The sequence below is a fragment of the Bactrocera tryoni genome, chromosome 1, assembly GCF_016617805.1.
Source record: "Bactrocera tryoni isolate S06 chromosome 1, CSIRO_BtryS06_freeze2, whole genome shotgun sequence".
Lineage (NCBI taxonomy): Eukaryota > Metazoa > Arthropoda > Insecta > Diptera > Tephritidae > Bactrocera > Bactrocera tryoni.
In genome coordinates, this window is record NC_052499.1 from 60,922,699 (window position 1) to 60,938,313 (window position 15,615).

The 15,615-nt window shown below is 33.7% G+C and overlaps 1 protein-coding gene across 3 annotated transcripts in view; it reads left to right on the plus strand.

Annotated features, from left to right (window-relative positions):
* Positions 1-15,615, plus strand: part of LOC120772294 (progestin and adipoQ receptor family member 3) — a 29,064-nt gene that overhangs the window by 1,746 nt on the left and 11,703 nt on the right. Inside the window, exons 1-2 of one of the 3 annotated variants that reach the window (XM_040100806.1) lie at positions 2,184-2,450; positions 5,027-5,161. In XM_040100806.1, the coding sequence (XP_039956740.1) occupies positions 5,036-5,161 (126 nt within the window). In that variant the 5' untranslated portion in view covers positions 2,184-2,450; positions 5,027-5,035. Of the gene's footprint in view, positions 1-2,183; positions 2,451-5,026; positions 5,162-12,288; positions 12,785-15,615 lie in introns of those variants that run through there. The other 2 variants (XM_040100815.1, XM_040100823.1) reach the window with 2 other exon arrangements.

The window sequence follows — 15,615 nt, forward strand, 5'->3', positions numbered from 1 at the left end:
AAGTATAGAAATTAATTTTTAGAGATTATGTTTTTGTGGAACTAGTTTGGTGTAGTCAGAGAAATGAAAAAATTACTATTTTAAATGTTTTTTTTTGTTAGTAAATTATTTTCGGTACTGTTAGACAATCTTTTTTCACAAATTTTGGTTTGGTTACAATTAAGTTACTATTATTAATTGTAATGAGAGCATCAAAGTGACGTACATATGTATATGTATTCGAAGCAGATCCGGATTTATATCCATTGTAAGACTCATCACTGAAACTAATTTATGAAATTTTTGCAAATGAATTGTCGGGTGAGAGTGGAAACTGTACATGCATTTCAGATAATTTCTGGTTGTCGGTGAATTTTGTAAAATTATATTTATTTAATTTAATTTAATTTCATTATTTGCCTTTTTTCTATGTTCAAATTAAAGAAGTTTCACTGTATGTATCAATATGTATATACATACAGATTTGTTCAAAATAATTGAGAAAAACACTTGATCCAAAAAATGTGTGATGTCAGAACATGAACACCAAGCAGTCTTCTAGCAGTACTTGTAACGGTGTTTTGCGAGTAAAACAAAAAGCGCCCTCTATTAACACTATTCAAATAAATATCTAAGTGGTATCTAATATTTCTTGTCAAACAAATTCTGTAAAACACTGAAAAGTGGGCAATGATCCATTTCGAGCTTCCCTACTTTTTTGAAAGATAAACACAGAAACTTCAAATTCAATTGGAAATGTTTATTATCATTCGAAAAAACATTCTTTGACAATTATTTTTTGAAGATTATCTCTTTCAAATTTTTGCCGCGGCTACGAATCTGATTTCAGGCATCCAATAGTCGGTTATCATGACGCGATAACGGTCGCGTTCTCACAGGCATCATTCTTTAAGAAATATGAACCGATGATTCTACCAGCCCACAAAACATATCAAACCATTGCTTTTTTTCGGATGAAATGGCAGTTCTTGAATCTCTTCAGGTTGCTCTTCGTCCCAAATGCGGCAATTTTGCTTGTTTACATACCCATTAAGCCAGAAATGGGTCTCATCGCTGAACAAAATTTGGCTTGAAAACGTCGAATCTTTTTGGAACATTTCAAGAGCCCATAGAGCGAAGCGATGTCGCTTTAGAAGATCGGGCGGTTTCAGTTCTTGCACAATCAAGTCCGAGTTACTGCGAACGGTGCTGAATTGACACTCCATAGTCTTCGTATACACTCTCAGCTACGGCTGCGCGCTGGACGTGGTCTATACGGTCGAATATTATCCAATATTTAATACCTCACGATGGGCGATGGTATTGCGAATAGAACGCTCGGGTGCTCTGATCAAATGATGGTGTAGGACGGGACAACAAGCATTAACCCGAAACATGTTGACGAAAAAGCAAAAGACACTAGAGAAGTTGATCGACGCATACTCCAGTTGCCTTAAAAAAGATCCTGAAGCGAGATCCTAGAGAAATAAGGAAGCGTCGTATGTACTTATTCAGATCCTCTCAGTTGAAAAGTTTAGTCACATCCCACAATTGTGAAAATGTATACTTTGAATGTCTACCAATAACAATTTGCAATTTTTTTTATTTATTATATGATTTATTGAGTTTTGTGTTGCACTATTATATTGAACACCACACTATTGTGGATTTTGGTTGAAATATTTCGTTTTCTTGTTTCACTTGGTATTTATAAAAACTTAAAAATAAAATGAAAAATTTGTGGAAAATATCTAAATAAAATTATTTTTTTTTTATTAAACAATTTAATTTTATATATTATGTTCAAGTCACTGCTATTATTGTGAACTCAACTGTATATACAAATGTACGTGCATCTCTGTTTACTGCATAAAAAAAAAAGAAAAAAAGAAACTAATTTATGAAGCGTCCGGTGATGGAGACTTTAAACCTTTTATTTCTAAGTAGCAATTAGAATTTTTTTTACAAAATTTTATTAATATTCATTACATTTTATTCAATTATTTAGTCTATTTTATACACTAGTTTGCATTTATATTTCTTTATTTATATATAATATATACATACATATGTACTACATATGCATATAATAATGCAGCGGTATTTATTGAAGCGACCGGTAGGGCTTTTCACTCCCCAAGTGCAAACACTTCCCCCAACTGTTCAGCCGATCATTCATTGCAACCCATGTGCGCGCTAAGGGTCCGCAAGCAAGCTGTGGAAATCAGTCGTTAGCCGATGCTGCGGTGTTGCTAGGTGCGCGTGGCGTGCGAAAGAAAGTATAACAATTTGGTAAAATATTAAAAGAAAGCGTACTAATGAAATCACAAGCAACTTGTCAGTGCTAAATTAAAAGTTAAATAAATAATAAGGCAGCATCAGTTGCGAACTTCTCGCGCAACGCTTACAAACGTGTAAGCAATTAACTAGCTGTGGTCACATTGCGAATTGAAAAAGTGCATAAAATTATTGTGAGTTGGAAAATATTATAAATAGTTATGCAATTTCGAAATACCAAAAAGTGAAAATTGCGTCAATATTCTCGCTTGCAAGCCAAGCCAACAGTTCAACTGCATTTTCGAAGCAATAAATTGTTTTTCGGTTCTTTGGTGTGTTCGAACAAATAATTTATGTAAACTTTTTTTGTTCTTATATTTGTTTATCGTTAGCGCCGCTAAAACTGTGTGCACTTGATCTATTTTTTGTGCACTCGCTGCTTACGAAAGTAGTTTTTTTTAGCTTCTTTGGCAGAAAGTCAAAAAGTATGCACTTTGATCTTGCAAGCGCGAAAATAAAATAAACTGTACACACTCTGTTGAATTATATTGAGATTTCCTTTTTGTGCAATTTTCAACTGCACATTATTTGTCAAAATTGGTATTTTATTTCGGAAAGAATCATAAGAGTTACGGCAATGAAAATCATTACAAAAAATGACGATATTTTTATTTAATAAAAGACATCACCGAAATTAAAAAAATATATAAATAAAAAAAAAAACAATAAATTAAAAACAAAAATAAATTACAAAAAAAAATAAAAAGTAACAAATATAATACTAAATAGCTTTCCATTTCTTCTAAATTTGTTCCATGCTAGTATTTCAGAAAGTTTTTTCTGGCGAATATTGATGTTTTCGGTCGGTGAAATTTGTTAGTTTTGAACCTATGGTTACTTTCAAAATACATTACAAGGCGCGTTCCAAAGTAAACAGGACGCCCCCTGTTGGCGCCATCTATATGCGTTAGAATCTGCTATCTTTATCGATTGTGCAGTGAGAATTTCATGACATTTCATCTATTGGAATAAAGTTATTGCGTTTTAAGTGTCAGTATGTTTGTGTTATCGGTGCGAAAATGAGCTTCGAACAAAGAGCAAACATTAAATTTTGTTTTAAAATTGGTAAAACTTGACTGACGACCAAAAATTGCTTTGAATCCAACATTCGGAGGACATCATTGTGACCGATTATTTGACCCAAAATCACATTTTAACCATTAACCAGCCCCGTAGTCACCTGATATGGCGCCGTGCGACTTCTTCCTTTTCGGAAAAATGCATTTGCCCATGAAAGGAAAGCATTATGGAGACGTAGAGGCCATTAAAAAGGCTTGCACCGGCATACTGGCGGCCATACCGACCAACGAGCTAAACCACTCGTTCGACATTTACTTCACGAGTCATTTGATATTGGTCATCGCCTGCGTAGGTTGCCTTTTAAATTTCGAGATTAGAGAACAAAAATAGATATTAATCATCGAAAACCTCCTTATTATTTTTCAAAATATTCTCTATCAAAATCTGTATATGTACCTTTTCACTCTGATTGAGGTATGTCCAAAACATGTGTTCTAAACGCGTCAACCGCCTGTTCAGGTGTCAAGTCGTTCAATACCAAGTCAAGGCATTTCGGTGCTTCACTCCACAAATCGATGTTTTAAGTGCTCAAAAATGCAGTTGATTTAGGCGATATCTGAGAGCTCCCATTGTGGTGGTGAAGACTGATCCATCTTTGATGTTTAGTTTTTCTGATTTCTTGAAAGGCAACTGGCAAAAATGCTTGTGTATCACTCGTAAATTACTTTTCTGCGTTGTTCTTGTTGTATGGTGGCGACGTGTTCAGTTTTTCCAAAACAAACGGACAACCATTTGCTGGGAAATGAATTCGGCTCATTTCGGGCACATACGATCACGTTGCACTGAATGAACTAATGAATAAAATTCTAACAATAAAATGCGAATTATGTGGGACCCGAAATGTGATTTCGCTGATGATAGAAGACACAAGTCAGTTTTTGAGATATTGTAGATCCGCGTCCCATTCTCCCCAAGACGCTGCTCAAATCAGGTGCTTGCTTGAGAAACTTTTTTATTTGACAAGAAATTTGGCAACGCAATAAATTGTTTAGATTGGATCATTATAGCAGTCATCGATCAAAATTGTATTATTTTATGTGAGAAACTTAGGCAGATACATATGTACAGCGTGCACTCTATTTTATTTTAAGATATATATTTGTCCTTAATTTGACCCTTAAATATTTATTTGGGCGCGTGGCGCCTTACTAAAATCATCTCCTTTTGCGAGGTTTTACTTTTGCGAGCACGAATGTTTGCTTCGTTAAAGGTCCAATGATTGTTAGTGTACAATTTGCTGTAAAATATCTCTTTAAACAAGTGGTAGTCAAATCTGTTGAGTTGTTGAAACCTGTAAACCCCTTTTACAAGCTGTTAAGGGCGGACATAATGAGGTAATTTTCATCAATATCGATTTTTTCATTTTAATTGAAAAAACGTGATAAACAATTAAATGTTCTGTTTCTCAAATTGGGCAATTTGGCTTCGCAACAATTTCAGCAGTTTTGACCACAGAGAATTTTTCAAAATATCTCGAACCATACATACCGACAAAAAATATAACGCACCCTGTATAAGTAAAATACTTCCGGTTCTATATAATGTATTCACAAGATTAAATTATCTTAGCTTTATTAGATTGAAAAAAAAACCAGACTGTAGTTCGTTTACATATTTACATACTTTAAAGCTTAATAAAATGCATCAATATGAGAATATGATAAGAACGCAATTCGCGGCGACATGTGAGCAGCAAGTGGAGTTCGTAGAACCGACGTTGGGATTATGTGCGGCCACGTGTTTCAAACGGAAGGATAATAAAAAGGTGAGTCTAAAGCTTATATTAAAAAAAAAAAAAAAAAACAATATAAAATATTACATTATTTTTTTTTATGAAAAATCTAAATAAAATAAACAAAAAATAAAAAATGTTGCATTTACATAAAAGATCTATAGGGTGAGCTAAAAATAAAACTAATATCACAATTAAGTCGCGGTGCAAACCTCAATTAAATTACATTTTCAAAGCTTCTAAATACAAAATTTTTTCAATTAAAAGAATTCACACTCAGGTAGATTTTGTAGCAAATTTTATGATCTACAAGAATCTGCGATATAATACACTTTATTCTAAACCGTTCAAATGCTATGTTATAGTTAATCCATCGATGAAAACAAATGGTAATCGGAAGAGGCCAAGTCTGGTAAATACGGCGGCACTTTAATTACTTTGCTGTACCTTCTGGTCCATTCCTGTCGTTTTTCGATCAATGCATGATTCAAATTGATCATTTGTTGTCTATAGCGATTAGTATTAACAGTTCACCAGGTTTTAGAAGCTCCTGACATACCACACCCTTCTGATCCCACTAAACACAAAGCATTGTCTTCTTACCGAATCAATCTGTTTTTGCAGTCGAAGTGGATGATTGTCCCGGATTAACCCATGATTTTCTCTGTCTGGAATTCTTAAAATAAATCCATTTTTCATTGTCAGTGGCTATTCGATGCAAAATCGATTTTCTTTGATGTCTTTGAAGCGAAATTTCACAAGAGTTGTTTCGGTTTTCCGTTTGTCTTTCATTCAATTCATGTGGCACCCATTTTCCACACTTTTGCATCTTTCACATAGCTTTCAAACGGTCTGAAATTCTTTGTTGTGCAGCATTTAACATGGCTGTCATTTGATTTTGACTCAAAGTATTATCTTCATCCAATATGGCTGCCACGAGCTGTCAAAATCACGTCACTCCCATTGGTAAACGCTGTACGCGTATATTAGAAACTTTAAATACTTACCGTTGTCTTATGAAATTAAGTCAAAAAATTGTCCTAGTAGAGAAACTATTTTCTCCATATACAAGTATATGTTTACTTTAACTAATAATTCGATATTAGTTCTTTGGCGCACCCTAGTATGTATAAGTTGATAATAGCTTCGTCGTTAAGTATGCAATCTTTCGTTTAATTAACATATCATCTTCCTTATCAAAATCTGAAACGGTTTATAAAGCTATCACATATAGACAAATAAGGTTATCAAAGCTATTGCGGTTCATGTTTTTAACTTTTTTAGAAACGTGCAAATTAAATTGATGCATGACAATATGGAGTAATCTATAAAAGCTCAAGAAATTTTTAAATCTATCACTTGGTTAGTTAATAACGGGTGTTTTTTTAGACGCGTGATTTTCAATGAGGCATTACTCGTTATTTATTTGCAGCTCGGTTTGTATTTTCATAAAAAATAGACTAACTCCTAAACAACTTTTCCGATTCCTGAATATTTATTACCAAAATAATGGTTCGACGCATCGCCAGAAAGCTACTGTTGAGATGTCGCTACGCCCTCAAAAAGTCACTGGTCCATATCCTTGGTCCATATCCTTTCAAAAATAAAGCGGCCATGTGTTACAGTCAATTGGGAACGTTATACAGCCATAATTTATTACTTTTTCATATCTGAATTAGAGAATGTAGATGAGGATCACCTTTGGTTCCAATAAAACGGTGTTACGCCATATAAGTAGCTAACAACACAATAAATTTTTTAAGGATATTTTTAGGCCTGTCGCATTTTTAGGCCTAACGCAGCTGGATTATTTTTTGTTTGATTATGGGAAGTCGCTTACCTACGCAGTAAAGCCAGAGGCGATTGATGCTTTGGAATAGAATATTCGCTGCGTTATTGCTAGCATTCGGTCTCAATTGCTGTAAAAAGTGCTTGAAAATTGTGCTGGAATTTAAAACATAATGCAAACCATTATCTTGCGGCTTATGTTCAGAGTCCCAATGTTTGCATTCACGCTAATGATAGTGACATTTTTTTTTTTCAATTTTTGTTTTTCACATCCGATATGATTATTATTTTCATCAGTTTTGATTTCAGTTGATTGACTAATTTTAACCAATTGAAGTATTAATTAACAGTTATTATCTAAACAAGTGAAGTATCAGTAGAATAAAACAATAATATTCAAATTTCTTATCGATTTTTCGCGATGACACAAAGTAAATTCGTTTAGAAAGAATATAATATTTACATTACTCTTTTATACAACTTTTCATACACGGAAAAATTTGTTGTTCGATTCACTTAGGCGACTCAAGCAACTCGAGTCGGATAATGTTCTGCATTGTCAATATTCTGTTCTTCAAAAAGAATGCAACTCTACTCTCTAATTTGGCATAGATTATTGCCTAAGACAATGCTACAATGTCCGTTGTTCAGATCAGACCACTATAGGATATATTACTAGGAGCAAAAAATACTAAGACTTTGTTCATAATTTTAAAATTCTTAATTTTTTCTTCAAAATCTATGTTTCCCTCAAAGTAGTTCCCCTTTCGCCAAAATACACTTGTGCCAATGTTTATTCGAATACTCGAAACAGTTATTAAAGTCAATTTTCAGAATAGCCTTCGATGCACGATTCATGTTTATACTATCTTCAATTGACTCCAAACGGCTTCCCCGGAGCGGTCGTTTGATGAATACGGTGGTGGCGGTACGATATCGGTTGAATCAACCACGAATCAATGCAGTATGCGACGGTACATCATTGTGGTGCAAAAAACAAGAGTGGTAGGCCCATATTTCCGGTCTCTTTTTACGAATAGTTTCGCATCACACTCAAATAGTATTCCTTGCTGATAGTTTGGACGGTCGGTAGGAATTCGGAGTGCACCACACCTCGATTATCAAAGAAAACTGTCAACATAACCTTCAGATTTGACCTGATTTGACGTGGTTTTTTCGGCTTCCGCTCACATTTGCCACGATATTCGTCCGATTGATCGTCTCGGTTGTACGCATAGATCCAAGACTCATGGCCAGTAAAAATACATTTCATGACATCCTAGCAGTCGGTAAGCACTGTTTCAAAGACGTTCACGCGACGCTGTTTTTCGAAAAATTGATTTTGGAACCCATCGTGCTTGCAGTTTTCTCAGGCCGAAATGATCTTTCAAGATGGTTTTCACTGAACCTTCCGATATTTCAACGATGCTAGTAAGATAACTGTTAATCGCCGATTCACAAGCACCAATTCCTTTATTTTAGCGACGTGTTGATCATCAGTTGTTGCCGATGGTCGTCCTGGATATGGTTCGCCGTCAATGCGTTTACGACCCTCTTTGCATAATTTGTACCAATCAAAAACACTTGCTCGCGACAAACAATTATCATCGAATGCCTTTTTCAACATTCTGAACGTTTCGGCACAAACTTTTTCGGTGAATACTTTCACCCATCATCATACCAACGTAGAAAAACAATTCGGCGAATGGGTACTCGCGCGAAATTTAAATTTAAAAGTCTTACTATTTTTGCCCACAGTATTATACCCAATATAAAGATGTTTTTATACCCTTTTATGCTATGTATAGTATATGAAATGCACTTGTGAAGAGAGATTATAAGTAGCTTCGGTGCAACCGAAGTAAATTTTTTTTTCAGTGTATGACCTTGAGGATGCGATTTCCTCAACATAGCTTCTGGGTAGTAAGGGATCAATATTTAAAGATTGTCTACTATTATATACGAGTATCTATTAATTACTCACAGTCGAATGAAATACTCAAGAAAACTATTAAATTTTAATACTTTCCGAAGTTCGCACCTTTATTCGCACATTTCTCAAGTTGTGACGCAAATTACAGTAAGTAGTTTGCACAATACTCGGTACTACAAAAAGTTGTCAACTCGAATGCTTTTTTGCTACAAAGTAATGTTAATGTATGTAAGTAAATGAAATTTGCACAATGTCAATACATTTTCGCACTTTTCTCAAGGTCACCCGTTACGTCTTCGCACTACACTACCTACTTTTCACTCGGTTATTCTGTTTTTGTGGTTTTGGTTTATAACTCGAAATTACAACATTGCGCTGGGGAAGCTCCGCACCTTCAAGTAACTGTGCAAGACGTCAACGAATGCGAAAAGTGAAAAAGCCCATTAAAGGCAAGGAAGGGAGACTAGTGACGAAGACACCAAAAATATGTGGTTTTGTGCGTGTTTGCATATATTATATGGTATATACATATGTATGTACATATGCATGTAGATATGTATGAGATGACAAGCAAATATTTTTAAACGAAAAACCCAAGAAAAGAGTTCAATCAAAACCGGTTTCGGCATAGTTCGACAAGTTCAACGACAACAAAAAGCATTGTGCATACAAGTATTGTTGTAATATTATGCAACGCATTTAACATGCGTGCGATTTATATGTAATACATAAGTATGTATATATGTATGCAATAAGATAAAATTTGATTTTGATTTTTTTCTTCAGTATAGAGGGCTGAAAGGTTGCACGTGTATAACTAATATATTATGAGAATGTGCATAAAGAAGAATGTGGGCAATCATAATACAATCGCGTATACCTATGTATGTATGTATGGTTTGTACATTTGTATATCTCTCACTTTATAATAACAGTTTGCACTCAACGTTTAAAAATCATGACCCTCGACAGACGTTTGGTCCATGTTTATTGCATGAATTTCTATTTTATTTATATGAGACTGACCTTGCGGGGCATGTAGTTAAGTTAATTTTTACTCGTTTGTTATTTTTTTGGGAGTGCACGCATTTTCTGAGGAAAGGCAGATTTTTGGCAAGTTAGTCAATCATGTTTGCCAATGCTTACCAATTTGAAAACACGAAAATCTAAATATGAAAAATATAATTTAATTAAAATTTAAAATGAAATAAAGTATAACTTTTTTAAATAATTTGTTATCATTCGTATTTTCAAAACGATTTTTTTTTCTGAAAAATATTTTCACGAAATATTCTGTTTGGAAATACAATTTTTAGGTTAGATCATATCATATGTATAAATCTTTTATCAGTGATCCGAAAATACTAATTTTTCCAAAAAGAATATGTGAGTGCACTGACTCCTTTCTTAACGTGCAGCCGACTTTCTGCCAAGTTCTGTGAAAACCCTGGAGGTCATCTTTACGTTTTAAGCAACCTTAGAAAGTTGTATACAAAGGCTTCACCAACAAGAATGACATGATGTTAAAATGAAATAAAACACTAAACATTCATGAGCAAGTGTTTTTTTTCTTTTCTGCCTCATTTCGAAAATAGTAAGGCCCGATAATGCTGCCCTATCACCAAACGGTCAACTTTTGGAGATACATTTGCGTTTATTGAAACACAGGAGGATTTGACCCTACCAATAGCAAACTATTTTGTTTGTTGTTGTTTGGGCATGTCATCCAGAACTTCTGACATGATAAAATGGCAAACCGTATTGAACACTTTGACAGAATTTGACATAAATCCCTAAACGAACATGGCCGCAGCGAGCCGTCAAAATCACATCCTCTCTATTGGTAGACACTATATTACAAGTATAAGGAGCTTTAAACACTTTTGTTGCTTTTATTATTGTTATTATGTTACGATAATTAGATTTTATAACATTAAGGACCATTTTCTCGTTAGCAGTCACCTGTCAGTTAAGTTCTAGTTAACTTAACCTAGGTTCCTTCTTTCGGAAAAGATCCCTTTTTTAACAGAATTTAGCTGACAGATGGCTGCTAACCAGACAATGGGAACACGACCCTAAAGTCTTATTATATAAAACGTGTTTTAACAAATGCGCTCAGTATTTATCGACTTCAGTTAAAACAAGAAAAATCCCTAACTTTGGCTGCACCGAGGCTATAATACTCTTCATATGTACATTTGTTATAGCATATAAATTAATCAAAAGATATTTATTTTGATTTTGATCGACCTGTTTAAATGACAGTTATATGCTATAGTGATCCCATCAGAAAAATATAATCGGGGAATACATTGAAGATTTCCTGCGAATTATATTTAGATCAGTCAGTTTGTATGGCCCCTGAATACTATACGCTATTGTATTCCGGTATTGTCGGTTTCGAGAATAAAATATTTGGTTCTTCTTGAACGTCGAGAGCCTAGTACATAGTCATTTTGAATCCTTTCAATGATTGTTTTATTTTATGACAACACAAACTCGTTTCATAGAAATAGTACTATGATCGTTCCGAGTTGTTTGATCCGCCTCGTGAAAATGTGGAATTAAAATTCTCATAGAAGCTACGATTTTGTGTCAAAAATATTGAAAATTATCTAAATTCGTAAACTATTTATTCTTTACGGACAAAGCCGATAAAAATTGAATGTTAAAAATTTAAGCTTATCGGTTAAAAATGATCGTAATCACTTCTCGCTTATCACTAAGTTCTGCTCAACTTAGATTCACTTCTACCCACGATATTTAATGCCATTTACTTAACTTTACAATCGTAATTATAGTCATTAAGCCAATAAAACGATAAAAAAAACGTGATATGACATAATAAAAGTAATCTACGAATGTTGGCAGAAGAAAAATAAATATTGTTTAAGAATGCAAATTTTTTAAAATCTATAAATAAATCACACACTCAAACACTCAGCGCAAAAATAAACGCTCAATTAATGCGTTCAATTAAGTGGAGTGGTTTTCAAAACACACAAACTACACAATTAAATTTAATCATGAAATTTACTATCAATTTGCCAACACATATTATTGGTATTGATTTTGAAGCTGGCTAAGATGTCTAAATGAAGATCATAATGTCATAACAGCGATTACTTAATATTTGCATTGATGGAAAACATATTCATTGAGTGAGAACGGGCCGGCGCTCATTGGCGGCGCATGCGCATGCTTGAGCTACGAGATCGTGGAGCTTTACCATGAATGAGTGGTGGCAGTACATACCATATATATTATTTCTTTGTACATATTGATGCCTTTTGGCGCTGAACGCGTCTGCACCTCCATCACTGAAAGCGCTCAATTAAGTCACAAGCGAGCTAGCGGCTTTCGCACGCAAGTCGAAATGCCGCCGCCGTCGCCACGGAATGCCTCGAATGCGCTTCTCCGCACAATAGTTGGCGATCAGTTGGCTTTTAGTTGACAAGCAAAGCGGTTGCATATTTTTCGTAGCAAGCGGTGGCGATAAATACGTGTACACCTGTCGGAATGCAAACACTCGGTGCACTTATTGGACAATAAGTAGAGATTTCGTTCAAGTGAAGTGAAATAAATCAGCTTTGACTACTTTTTTGCCGACAGTTGGACGCGCAGCTTATTGAATTGCATTCTGAAAACGTGATTTAAACGGGCGCCACCGCTCAATTTCACACAAATTAACCGTTAATTGTCGAGGCGTTAGCTTTCATAACTGTGAATAGTGTGTGAGAACGTTTGTGCATCGTGTCTTTTTTATTCAACGAAATTGATAGCTTCTAATTTATTTCAAATAAATTTAATAAAACCAACAATTGAAGAATTGCTGAGACATGGAAGTGACAACGATTACAACAACAACTACCGCGCGTGAATCGAAACGTGCTGTGCGAAAGCATGTGAATCCATGCAGTGATCACACGCATACGGTATGGCTACACACAAACATACACACATAATATAATAATTTATTTTTATGAACTGCCAGCACAATTGCAGATACTTATGTGTTCATTTGTGCAGAAATTTTAATTGGTTTTCAAATAAAGTGGCAAATAATTTGTATGTGTGAGGCGAGACAAGCGTTCTGTGGCCTCAAATTAAGATCACAAATAGTCATATGTAAGAACTGTGTTCCCAAAATATGCTTGTGATTAATAAAATATTTTTCAGTTGTTTTTGCAAATTTGCACATTTTTGCTCCAAAATATAAATTTAAGTATATACATATGTACATACATATGTATGTATGTATGTATATAATACTTCTGCTAGGTTTTTATTTTTTTTGTATTTTGTGGCCAAAAATATACAAAAAAAGTGTATATTATTTCATTCAAAAAACTCAGAAATCACTTCGGTGCATTTTTTTTTTAATTTTAATTAACAGAAAAATAAAATAGAATAAAAAGTAAAATAAAATAAAATTTTTCTTAAATTTGTTTAGTCAGTTATGTATATGCCTTAGTGGTCCGATATCGTTCCCGACTGTTGAGCAGCTGCTTAGGGAGTGTTTAATGTGTGCAAAATTTTTGAACGATTTTGAAGATCGTCATGTTGATCATTTATATTTTTACCATTTTAACTTATCATGTTAAGGGTATAAAATAATCGAAGTACTAAACATAAAAACTGAAGATGCATGCATAAAGCAATCAGCGTTTCTATGTCACACTATCAGCTTCAACCAACAAATTGGACGCTACTCTTATCACTTAATGTACGAGTATAGACATTATTATTTCTTATGACTTTGACTTATCGGTGACATTGATTTTACAAATGGAAATATTTGAGCAGTTTGCAAATTATTGCGGTCATAGGTCGTTGTATTGTTTTAAGGACATACATATGTATATACTTATGTATTAGGGTTTTTTTTTAATTATTAATTTTTTTCAGTCCCACCATGAAATTTCCTTGGAAACACCCTAAAAAAATTCCCTGAAAATTTTAGCCCTTAATACTAACATTAAGGACAGGACCAAGGCATGTAAAAATTTTCCATTGAAAATACACGACAATCGTGATTTTTTATTTGAAATTTCTATAGTTCAGAGGCATTTTATGGCATCGCTTTGACTTTAGACACATATTCCTCAGAATTGAACACTCTACAAAAGTGCCCATTGCGACAAAGTCGAAACTCACACCGGCGAGGTAGTACGTAGTAGTAGTAGGGCTCTAAACCTGATTTTTCCACGAAATTCGCATTTTTTTTGTATATATCTCGTAAATGACAAGAGCTATATAAAAAATGTAATTGACAAACTTGTAGAAAATTTTATTTGCTATAAAAAAGGTCTAAGGTCAAAATCGCTATCGTTAATACCTCTCGAGATATTCCGCTTTTTAAGTAAGGCTTTATAGAATTTTCATAGATGGTATGTAATAAAAATATTACAAAAATAATATTTTTAAAAATATTTAAGAAGTATGATTATATCTATTTTTAACTTAATCTATTGTGTTAACCCTTATAACCTATAATGAGTTAAAAAAATATTATTTTTATAAATTTTGTTTTTTACATAATAATTATTTTATTTTTATACATGTATGTATATATTTTTTTCGCTGCCGACATCTAGCTTTTAGCTTTCTTTTCTATAACTCTTGCTGAAGATATTGATCGAAACACTGGGTGGTTTATCATTAGATCGACTCAATAGAGCATTTATTGATACCTAATCCTTCAAAAAAATTTCATAATCGACAAAAACACACGCAAAAGAAACATAGCCATTGTCAAAGAGAAGTTTTCGCTATTTACACAGTGGTCGACAACCAACTCTTTATCAACTTCGAATCCCCGACTTTGCTAATGATTTTTAAATTTCACGTTTCCACGCCAATTTAGCGATTAGTTTTACTTGTTAACTAGAAAAAAAAATGTTACAATAATAATATACTTCTAATATTTTGCAAGGGATTAAACCTATTTATAGCTCTAATTTTGAGAATCTATTCTGGTAGAGAGGAAAAATGTATCGAATTAATTTCTTTCAGACTTTATTGAATATGTAAGTATTTGAGTATAAGCTTAATTATAAATTATTTGGCTCTTACTACGATTCTTCATGTGATCGTTCTAAAAAAGTTTAAAGCCATGAATAGTACAATATCTAACTGATCGGGCAAAGATCTATGAATTTAGATTGCTATAACAAATTAAACAAAAACAATAACGCTGCAATTTGAGCTGTTAACTTTTTAGATGGTATCAACATAGTTCCGGTCAATAGAGCAATTCACATGCAACAACCAAATGTACATCCATATGTCTAACGAGATGGGATGAAAATTAGACAAACACGAATGCATTAACGACAATTAGACAGCATTTAATAAACATATATGTACGTACCTACATATGTACATATGTTTATTAGGGTGGGTCAAAAACAATTCTTTTCGCTTGATTCCCTGAAAAATAGGTTCTTAGACACCTTTTGAAAGTCTCTCCTGGCATGATCTCTTATTGTAACGGCAAGGTTCTCCGTCTTGTAGTTTTCTATTTGTTTTTTCTTATTTTTAGATAACAAATTTGTATCTCGCTATCAACTACTTGAAAAATTATCTCGCTTTACAGATTGTGTAGGAAGTTGAATGGTATATGATAATCTTCTTTTTAATCCACCTTAACATATAGACAATTTCAATTGACAACAAGAAAAAACTTTAACTTCCGCTGCAGCGAAGCTCTATACCGTTCACCGGTGTATATATTAAAGCAACTAAAGGGTGATTCACCGGCCCA